General features: G+C 38.3%; 1 protein-coding gene across 1 annotated transcript; it reads right to left on the reverse strand.

Moving 5' to 3' along the window:
• Positions 1 to 10,867, reverse strand: RIDA (reactive intermediate imine deaminase A homolog). Its single transcript, XM_015619073.2, has 6 exons — positions 10,735 to 10,867; positions 6,383 to 6,488; positions 5,779 to 5,833; positions 4,859 to 4,927; positions 3,277 to 3,332; positions 1 to 2,847 (listed from the first exon to the last, which is right to left on the reverse strand). The coding sequence occupies exons 1-6, from the start codon at positions 10,794 to 10,796 to the stop codon at positions 2,785 to 2,787; spliced, it is 411 nt and encodes a 136-aa protein (XP_015474559.1). The 5' UTR covers positions 10,797 to 10,867; the 3' UTR covers positions 1 to 2,784.
• Between the last annotated feature and the right edge of the window lie 76 nt (positions 10,868 to 10,943).

Raw genomic sequence — 10,943 nt, forward strand, 5'->3', positions numbered from 1 at the left:
TAGGTACTGAAATTTATTTTTTGCATTGTTTAATCTGTAGAGAATATAATCATTTAAAGAAGAAAGGGTCTTACTAAAAGAAATGCCTGGTAGAACATACACATTTCAGTACTTCATACATTGCTTTACTTTTACAGAAAGAGACCTGTTTTGCTGTGGTTTTTTAGTTACATGTATTAGAAACAAATTTTAAATGCTGAAATCAGGATGCCACAAGCAGAATTTCAACTTTGTATTTTGCATGCAGCTCAGTCTAGCAAAGGAAAAAAAAAAAGCTGTTTTTAACATGCTTCTGTTTAAAACTGGATTTATTAAATGTCTATGTACTAATTAGTTTGCAAATTAAGACCTAAGAGACAGAATTTTCATATTAGAGAATCACATGTGTTGGCCTTTTTGTTTTAAAGAATAGAATCAAATAATATAACTCTGCTTAATAAAATAAAAGTCTTATGTTTCTCTGTGGAACGCTGATTTTTTTATTTTGAAAACTACTATGCTAGAGCTGTTTATTACATTTATTACATTTATTACATTTATTCTAGACTTCCTGTACCAGAAGAATACATATCAAAAAAATGTCTTGAATGGCTTTGATTTAAATATATAGTCTAAAAACTACAACTGTCTTCATCTGAAGAATGACAGAGCTAAAAGGGAACTTCAGTTCCTGAGTTTTTGCAGAATGGCACCTGCTTGCTAATTAAAACACTTAATGTGTTCTGCCCTGCTGGCAGCATTCAGCATGGAACTTTTTCCAGGTGTTTCATTTACGTTTCAGTTTCAGACTGTCCCTTACTGGGGAAAGCAATGGTGTATTCCCTCTCCTGCCACCGAAGTCTCCCAAGGAAAGAGGCAATGGATTTACACCGGCCAAGAAAATACCGCTACTGCCATCTCGTGTTGGGCTGCAGGTGGCACAAAGGCTGCGGGTCCCGCGTTAGGAAGGCAGGGGGGAGCAGAAAGAAGGGATAACCACCGTCATTATTATAAAAGACTGAACTTAGCCAATGTTCAAGACTCTTGAAATCAACTGAGGTACAGTGAACTTGAACTAAATCCACTATTAATCAGTGAAATAAATCCCAACCAAGTAATTACACCTAAACAAAGCTGTAACAAAGAAACCTAAATATAAACTAGGAATTAAACTACATTAAAAAACTTAAATGTAACTCAAATTAAATTATTTTTAATGATTATTAATCTAAAGAATGAAGGAACACCTGCTTTATGCTTCCTAGAAAGTCATTGCCATACTAGTTAGTACTAACTCCTTCCTAACAAGTCTGACCATGTTTTTTCTTAGGTGAGATTGCTTATGGAGTCAAAGCTACAGAGCATAAGTTGCATTATTAGTACAGTCAAGGAAATAGAACAAGAACAGAAGCCAAAACTAATCAAAGTTTACATATAGGAAGCTTATTTAGAGAAAAGTCAGGCATTTTTCAAAGGCTGTTTGGAAGTTTGGTGTTTGAAATAACAAAGGTTTTATCTTGCATCTAATAAATACAATTAATCTGCCAAAGAAAGCAAGATAATACTATTAAAAAATCCATAGATCTGCAAATATTTGCTGTGACAACCTTATTTTGAGTAATTTTTTTTTTTATAATGGTACAATTTATAAGCTCTGTGAAAAGAAGGAATGGCTGTTTCACATCAAATCTAGGACTGGTAAGTTGGGTTGACTGTTCTCACAGTATCCATTTCTACTTGATAGAAGATCAGTACAAAAGGATGGGAGAAGTTACTAGCATCACCAGTTGGACTTCTCAATATTGCTTAATCACTCCATCAAACCAATACTTCTAACCTCAGTGGCAGAGGAAAAAATTACAAGAACTGTAATGACATGGCAGCTGAAAGCTTCCTGTCCTGGAGAATTTAATCGGTAGCTATTAGGATGTAGATAAATAAGCTTACTCTTTCGGTTCAAATTATTCGTTATTGAATAAGCAAGCTGGAAACTTTTTTGTAATGGAGTATCAAACCACAGTTAGGAAAAGAAAAGTTTGTTCCCTTAATAGACAAGCACATTTTTGCAGTTGCAATTATATTTTATTCTCATTAAACATTTTTTAATTGTTGTTTTTTTTTTAATCAAAACATAGTCAAAGTTGAAATGATATGAAAAAGATTATGAAAAAGGTTACAGGTAGATTAATTCATTTTCATCTGATTTATAAAGGTACCACTTCAGAAAAGCGTAATTTTCTTCTTTCTGAAACTAATATTAACTTTCTTAAGCAATTGCTTAGGTATGAAAAAATCTGAATCCCAACAGTAATCTGTTATGTAAAGAATGAGGTTAAGAAAATTCAGAAGCAATTAGAGTAAAACTCCTCAGCAGTGAAGACGTATGCTAAGCATAACAATTCAAGTGCTCTGTTTTCTCATTTCTGTCATTTTTTCTGATTTGAAATTGTTACTAAAAATCTACTATTACAAATCACTATAGTTTTCCATGTCCAGATCACCCATAGTATAACTGTAATATATTCACACAGTTATGCACCCTAATGCCTGAATATCCAGTCACCTCCACAAAGGGCAGTCCTGTCCTGCAATCTGGCTCAGCTGATTGTAGCAGGACTCAGGCACTTTTCAGGATTTGCCAGCAGAGAACTCACTGTGAGTACTGAAGGAAGCACCTTTCCTCAGTAAGCTAACTGATTTCAACTGTGTGTAACTGCTGTTAGTCAGCTGTAGGAATTTGATATAAGGGAGAAGTATTAACTAAATGAAAACTGTCATTGTAAGATATCCAGTCTCCACTTATAGTCATGCTGAAGCATCTTGGAGAGGTCCCTTAATGGCAATAGCTTCAATCTCAACTCTGGCCCCCTGTGACAAAACAATGAAGAAATATATTAGGAATTTAATGTATCTATTTTATTAAGCAATTGGATGAACAACACAACTTTGTACAAACAGAGTGACATTTGAGAGAGATTGTATTTCTGACAGTTGTACTACAGATTTAGCTATGCTCACTAATAATGTAAATTCAATTTATGCTTACTCCAGCATCATAACCCCTTATTTCTACCATTTCATCTATCTTCCACCATAAAGAAATGTGTATCTTATATTTAGATCTCTGATAATGTGTGGGAATAACAATAGTATAGTTAGAAAATAAATGAATTAAGTCTTCATTAAAATAATTGCAATCAAAGCTATTTCAGAATAAAAAAATCTGTCAGAATGCTTTAGTAGGAAGGTATTCCAGAACATTTTGGGGTTTTTTGTAGACAGAAAAGTGACACTTACTCTGGGCAAAGCAGCAACTTGATAGGCTGCTCTGGCTGGGAAGTTTGCCTTGAAAACTGTAATTTAAACAGAAACATCCAGCAATCATTAAACTTGACTTGATAAAACAGAGTTCAAAGTAATCTATATAAAATGCAATCACTGGAACATTTTCAGGTTCAAGGCTACAAGACTTCTATGCCATCTATCATTTCTCCCCTTGTTTTGTTTTGGTGACTGACTGCTCTCAGTATCATCAAGCCAAGCAATCAGCTGCAGTTGTGACCAGTGGCCAGTGATAACTTGCATTCTGCTGACACTGCACCAACTTGGCTGAAAAAGGAAGATTAAATCAGAATGGTGATCAAATTTCAAACACCAGGGAGTGTGAGATAGCTCTTTCACAGAAAGAGCAGGAGAGAGAAACAGGCCTCTACCAAAAGAGTCATGAGCAAAGATCCCAGAGTCACCAGGAGTCCAACCTTACTCGTATCAAAGGAAAACAGAGGAAAAATAGGCCCTTCCTCCATGCCCATTTAGACCTGACAATCACAGATAATAGAACAGGAGTAGAGCATGGGGAAGGGTACTGGTAAAGATATAAGAGCTGAATTTATAAAATATTAGAATAGTTCAGGCTTGAAGGAACCTTTAAAGATCACATAGTCCAATTCACCACCATGCCATGGCCAAGAATATCTTCCACTCAATCAGGTTGCTCAAAGTCCTGTCCAGCCTGACGGAACATTTCCAAAAAATTTGCATAATGAAGAGAAAGTTTTACTAGTGACAGTTATCACAAAACTAATAATGGCAATTTTGGGGTCCTGCATTGGATAATAACTCCCAATCAAAGAACAGCAGCAACTCTCAAAGTCCAGGTTGGAGGCAACAAGTAACTAAGCATGCAGCTGGTCTGGTTTCACCCTACTTAAGCACACACATCCCCCAGTACATTCTGACAAGTAGGAGACTCTGTTAGTTGCTCATCAATGAGATTTCATTCAAGACCAGACGCTACTATTTAATAAAAAGCCAAAGCTATATAAATAAGGAGCTCATGCAAATTGTCCCAAATTATTCTGCACAACACAGCTCATTGGAATCACCTGTTTCAGTCTACTTTCAGTTTTGTTGACCAAGCATTGTTCTCTTTTTTCTTCAAGGGGAGCAGCATGGCTCATCCTTGTATAAAGAACAAGCCCTGTCACATAACAATGACCCTCAAATTGTTCAAAGATACAGACTTTAAAGAAATGGAGATATAAAATCTGTAATTCAGCATTTGAAGGCTGCCTACAGTAGAATTATAGCCAGGACAGCAGGGAACCAAGCAAGATTAAGAGGCAAAGATCAACCTGTAGGGATAGCAACAGCTGATCATCACAGGACAGTGAGTTAGTTAGTGGGATGGTGGAACACAAATCCAAATGAAATTAGGCTCTGCTTGGATAGATAGTTGAAAATTAATCTTTTTTTTGTTTATTTCTACAGCAATTTCTAAGAATATGGAACTACATCATCTGAGTCATTAAAACACTTTGACTACCATGAACAAAATTTGTTCCACAAGCCATAAAACACAAGCAAAACATCTACTTACATTGTTTGTAAACATCATTAATATCATTGTAGTCCTTCATGTCTGCCATCAAAACCGTAGTCTTCACAACTGGAAATCATAAAAGTACAGTTATTTTAGACTTCTGACTTGCATACAAAAAATTGAAAAACTTTAGTGCATTTCTTGATTTTATTTCATACATTTCTCTCAAGTATTCTAAACAGTTTGAAAAGTTTTGCAGATATTGACAATTAGAGCTACAACCTAGGGCACCACCTAAAAAAATCTGAACACCTAGCATGTAATAAAACTTTAAGGAATTAAGCCATTCCTGACTAGCTCTGAAAAAGCCAAATTCTTCCAAGAGGCACTGAACTGATAAGCAGATCAATTAAAATAGCTGTTGTAAGCCAGCTGCTGGCAAAAACTTAAATCATATATAATATCTGCTGCCAGAAAAAAAAAAAAGGTCATAGAAGGTCTGAAAATATAGTCTGTGCTAGAATTTTTTTCCCAGGACTGCCTAACCCAGCATTAATCCTGGTGTGGCTCCACTGGAAAAGTACTGAAAGTGTCAAGAATATTAACACCACAAGCAGATAGAAACCTGCTTTCACCTGGGGCAAAGCCTAGGATGCTTAAAATGTATTTAAGCAATATTGTCTATACCTGAGATTCCCAAGTTGGAATTAAAATATTAGTACCACTGTCAGAAATTTTTGGTGAAAGGCAGTGTTCCATTGATACCTATTGCAAAGACTTGCATGTAGATTTATTACTTTTATTTTTTAACTTAAATTCACAATTTCTTTTGTTTCATCCAGCTATTGGTAACAACTGAAGGTTCAGCAAATAGGGGTTTTTTTTGGTTTTTTTTTTTTTAAAGATCACTTGATTTCTTTGTATTTTAATTCAGGTAAAAACAACCACCTGTTTGCCACAGTCACAGCAGCACTTACCATTGCCATAGTCACAGCCTGCAGCTTTCAGGATTTCTCCCATGTTTTTTAGAGCCTAAAGAAAAATGAAACAAAAATCTTTAAGCTATCAGCTGGGTTATATTTATGTAAGTATGTAAATATGACTTAGCTGAATCCATGTTTTACTCTAAGTTCAACCAGCAAAACCTCAACTGTCAAAAAAAGACTGTCCTAAATAAAAATTAATAAAAGGGAGCGCTAATAAATATTAAACCATCCATTCATTAGATGTAAATACATGATGCAGCTCCATCTCATCCTATTACCTCACTCCACCTCTTTACTGCTGGGGGAGTAAAACTTTCCCTGACTCAAACCAGGGTTTTTATTGGGGTATGAACTGTTGCTTCAAACACTGATTCTTTCTTACCTTCTTACATGAAACAGATTTTTACCTTAACCTCCAAGTTTTCCAAGTTGTTGGAAAAATTACAGCACTAGTTAAGATGGAATGACTTCCTCCTGGTTTTCCCTCATCTGGAGGATGTGACGTGCTTTCTAGTCTCCTCAATTTCTCACAACTCCACATTGAATTAGACACATGCCAACTTCATTACGAGGTCATAGCTGGAAGACTTCTTACCTGCTTGGCTTCCTCCTTTGCCCCTCCAGAGACAAGCTGCCCAGTGGAAGGTTCCAGCCCTATCTGCCCTGCAATGTACATCGTCCGGTCCACCAGCACGGCTTGGCTGAAAACACAGGTGACATTTTAAGTCTAATGCTTCCTCACAAGAACATTTCAAATTTCAAATCTGAAAGCACATTTCCAATTTTCTACAGTACTTCATAATGTATCAGAAAGAAGGCTGAGATTGTGTACATGCAAGTCTGTACATGCAGTCACACATCAATCTGCTTACACTTTTGAAGAGCTGTGATTACACCATCTGTGGAAGTGCATTGCTCTGCCCTTGAGGAGATAAACCCTGTTTCTTGCAAAGGCACAAGGTATGAATGCAGCAACACAACATTAAACTGAGATACGGGTTCCACACAGCAGATAGCACAGAGGGAAGGCAGGGTAAATAAAAACATTTTTTTGCATCTGCCCAGATAAATATTCCATCGCAGTCTGAGAAGCAGACAATACTTTTCAACTACATTTCAGCTGCAGAGCAATGAAGGAAGGGGAAGAAAAAAAAAAAGTCAAAAGAGATTTAATATTTTTCTTCTTATACAGGCACTATGATAAAGAGTTACAGCCGTGAGGTGACACCCTGCACACTGGTTCTCTGGCAGTATTCCTCCAGAGTAATGAATTTGGCCAGACAGCAAAACACCTTGATCACTCCATCCTCAGAACAATCACTCTCCTCTCACCAAATAACTTGAATGACTTCTTGGCTAGGTTACTTCAGAAGAATGCAAAATTCAATCTATTTGCAAAAAATTTTTATATAAATGTCAAGTGTGCTTTTGCTGAAGTTGAGTTGGCAATTATTAATGTCTCTACTATAGAGAGGTTAAAAGTTTAAAACAAACATTTAAACTACCTAGCAAACATTATGCAAAAGACACAATTTCTCTCCAAGCAATAATTAAAAATATTTTGCAAAGAAATTACAGGAACATTCTTTTGGAACTGTTTATGGCGTGTCAAGATTGTTTTTCCTATCTCTTCATCCCACAAGAAAATGCATTGTTTTGACCATTTAACAACTGTTTCAAGCTACATAAACTAGAGTTAGGCACCTCCCTGTAGTATCTGAAATAGGAGGTTTGCCTTTAATGTCGATGGAAAAAGAGGGACACATTCAGAGAATGTTTTTAGTTCATCTCTCCACTGAGATTCACTCAGTTGGATTGTCTTATTCCATTCACCTCACAGGGGACCAACCTAATCTAGGGACTCAGACAAATGATCAGGATTAGGCAGTTTGAACAATGCCATCATTCACATCTTTTCTTTTACACCTCTCCTACATTCTCCTTTAAATTCATAGAGGGAAGAAATAGCCAGTAACCTGTCAGATATGATTAACTATCTTACATGGGGATTATTTCTTCTATCATCAACTAACAAAACTGGAGTAAATCACAATTCAAAGAAGAGAAACCAGTTAAAGTAGTTTTCTAGCTGACACAGTCTTGTGATAGAAGTGTGTGCATGATCACACAGGCTTTTTTAATTTTCTTTCCTACCACTCCTGCTGTGGAGAGAGGCCCTCAGTGTACAAACTGTGTTTCTGTTTGAGGCACAGAGAACTGTGCAACAAGAAGTATGGGCTCTCCAGTAGAAGAGATTGTTTTGTACTGCTTATCACAAAGCAAATGACAGTGAAATGTTTGTCTCAACAGAGACCTTTGGAGAGTCCTAAATCATTAATAACTTCGGAAAGAACATGCTGAAGCTTTCTGATACCACTGCCAGATCAACATCTGCAGCAGCCTTATTGGGTCCCCTGCTCTGCTCAACTTCCCCCTCTTGGTGTGTTCATCAATAGAATCCTCCATTCACTGAGACTAGGAACAATTTACCAGCCAAGGAGTAAACTTCTACTGCACTAAACACTAAGTGAAGCTAAGGGAAACTACAGCTCCACAAACCCAAATAATTCCTTAGCTGCAGATGCACCACATAACTAGGGCAAATCACAGGTACTCATTAATCAGCAGGGATGTGAATGTGTGTCTAAAGTCATTCAGGTTTCAATGTACCTAAAAGCATAACTGGCCAGACACTGTGACCTTAGAACAACATTGTCTGCCAGAGAGATGGTGTTAGGAACCATTCTCTTTGTTAATCAGATCTTCTTTACACATATGATTGTGGATTAATACAAGAGCAGTATCTCTGCAGTGGCTTTTAAAAGGTTAATAACATTAATGAGATATATAGACCCATACACAGGTATTTGTTTTTTTATATATTTACCTACCTATCTCAAGGTATTGGCAAATGGATGCAGTAAAGGAAATAGAAAAATGCAGTAAAAATAGGTCAAATGCCAAAAAGCATTTGTAGCAGAACCAGGAATGCAGCCCACACATCCCAGTTCTTCATTTCACATTAAGCCCTCATTCTTGCATAAGCGACCTCAGACTTCACAGCAGAGATGCGGCAGTTATTTCTTGTGCAACTTCTGCTCTCTGGACTTTGACAAGCTTACTGAAATCTGATAAACTAAGTTAGCTATAAACTTACTGATGTTAGACCTGTCATACATTTAACCTTTTTATTATTTAATACTGCATAATAAGCAGTATTTCATCAAAAACTAGCAACAAGCACAGCATTTTGGAGTGGAAAGCTATGTTGAAGGCTGGGACAGTGGTGTGAGTGAGCAGACAAAGAACTGTTGCCTTCCCATGTCTTAGATGTTCTCCTGATGCCAAGCAATGCCAGGCCCCTGGCTGCAATCCACCAGCAGTTAATTGTTTACAGAAGTTAACCTTCATGCCATGTCTCTCTGCTTCTACACTTTGTATTTTTCCATTTTTATAATGCCTGTAAGAAACACACAGTTTGAAGCTTAGAAAACTCAGGACACAAAGTAATGGAGAAAAAAATGCACCTGGAAGGCATGAAGATGCTATTGTGAACACAAAGCCTGAATACAGAATTAAAAATTCTTAAAAAATGTCCTGGTAAAAGCCCCTTAGTACTTCAGCTCTAAGAATCTTTTATACTGATGGAACATTTTTTTTCATATTCAAATTGCAAAGAGAAACCTTTCTCCAATGAAAACTGGGATGTTTTAAAATTTTAATTATATGCAGAACTGGTATAACATACTTGTGAAAATGTTGAATATCATACATATTTTTACAGCAGTTAAGTTTTTAGACTGAAAAACATTTATAACTATTCAAAATAAGAAAGAATTTTCAACTCCTGAGCATTGAATTCTCCATCTAACAAAGCTCACCCTGGACTGGGCTCAGCCTTCACCCTCCATCACCAGCATAGTCAGCATTTCTAGCTTCCCTACACAACGTGCTTATTTCTAACCAAGCACCCTTTTCTAGACAACAATCATTCTTCTTCTTTTTTTTTTTTTTTTTTTTTCTTCCATTCGCTCCTTACCACTAATTCCAGAATTACTTTCCCAAATTAACTTTTTGAAGTATATCTCCTCCCTTTATCAGGCTGCAGTTTGCTGTGGCACCACAGCCTTACTCGTGCTTTGGGACTCCAGGTGTCCCTGGAGGTTCCTGGGAGAGGGGGTACCAGGACTGGCCCCTGCCCATGGGTCCTGCTCTCACCTCAGCCCCAGGCCTGCCTAACAGACCCCCAGGGACCTGCCAAAACCCTACCAGCACAACTTGCTCCTGTGTCTCCTGAGATGTTCCACTCCCAAATCACAGAATTGTTAGGATTGGAAGGGTGCTCTGGAGATCATTCACTCCAACCCCCCTGGAGCAGGTTACACAGGAAAGCATCCAGCAGGGTTTGGAATGTCACCAGAGAGGGACATTATACAACTTCCCTGGCCAGCTTATTCAAGTGCTCTGCCACTCTCAGTATAAAAGAAGTTCTTCCTCATGAGCTGAAATTTGTGTTCTAGTTTATGGCCACTGCTCCTTGTCCTGTCACTGGGCAGCATCGAAAAGAGTCTGGCACCATCCTCTTGGCACCTGCCTCTGAGGTAGTTATAGGTATTGATGAGATCCCCACTCAGTCTTCTCTAAACAGGCCCAGCTCCCCCAGTCTCTCCTTTTAGAGATGCTCCAGCCCCCTCATCATCTTTGTGCCCCTCTGCTGACCCTCTCCAGTAGCTCCTTGTCTTTCTTGTACTGAGGAGCCCAGAACTGGACATAGCACTCCAGATGTGGCCTCACTAGGGCCGGGCAGAGGGACAGGATCACATCCCTCGACCTGCTGGCCGCTTTTCCTGGTGCACCCCAGGAAAGCATTGGCCAAAAGGCGCTGCCGGCTCACGATCAACTTGTTATGCACCAAGACTCTCAGATCTTTCTTAGCTAAGGCATTACCTGTAGGGACCCAGCGCAGGGGCCTTAGTAGTGCTGATTATTTTCTTCACGAGCGAGGCCATGACTGGAGCTGGTGCTGAAGCTGCAGTAAGTGCTGGGCCCTCTCCTCCTGCACTCCCTCCCCTCAGCGTCCAGCCAGTGCACGCCCCACCCACCACCGCCCGCAGAGGCTCCTGGGAAATGTAGTCCTTCAGGGCAGAGCCTGGGAG

The sequence above is a fragment of the Parus major genome, chromosome 2, assembly GCF_001522545.3.
Source record: "Parus major isolate Abel chromosome 2, Parus_major1.1, whole genome shotgun sequence".
Taxonomy (NCBI): Eukaryota; Metazoa; Chordata; class Aves; order Passeriformes; family Paridae; genus Parus; species Parus major.

Excerpts from the sequence above, each read along its gene's own strand:
- RIDA (XM_015619073.2), bottom strand. The coding sequence starts at position 10,796 with ATGGCCTCGCTCGTGAAGAAAATAATCAGCACTACTAAGGCCCCTGCG. Across the intron at positions 4,928-5,778 it reads AGGCTGTGACTATGGCAATG|TTGTGAAGACTACGGTTTTG; the intron begins GTAAGTGCTGCT and ends TATGATTTCCAG. Across the intron at positions 3,333-4,858 it reads TAATGATGTTTACAAACAAT|TTTTCAAGGCAAACTTCCCA; the intron begins GTAAGTAGATGT and ends TTTAAATTACAG.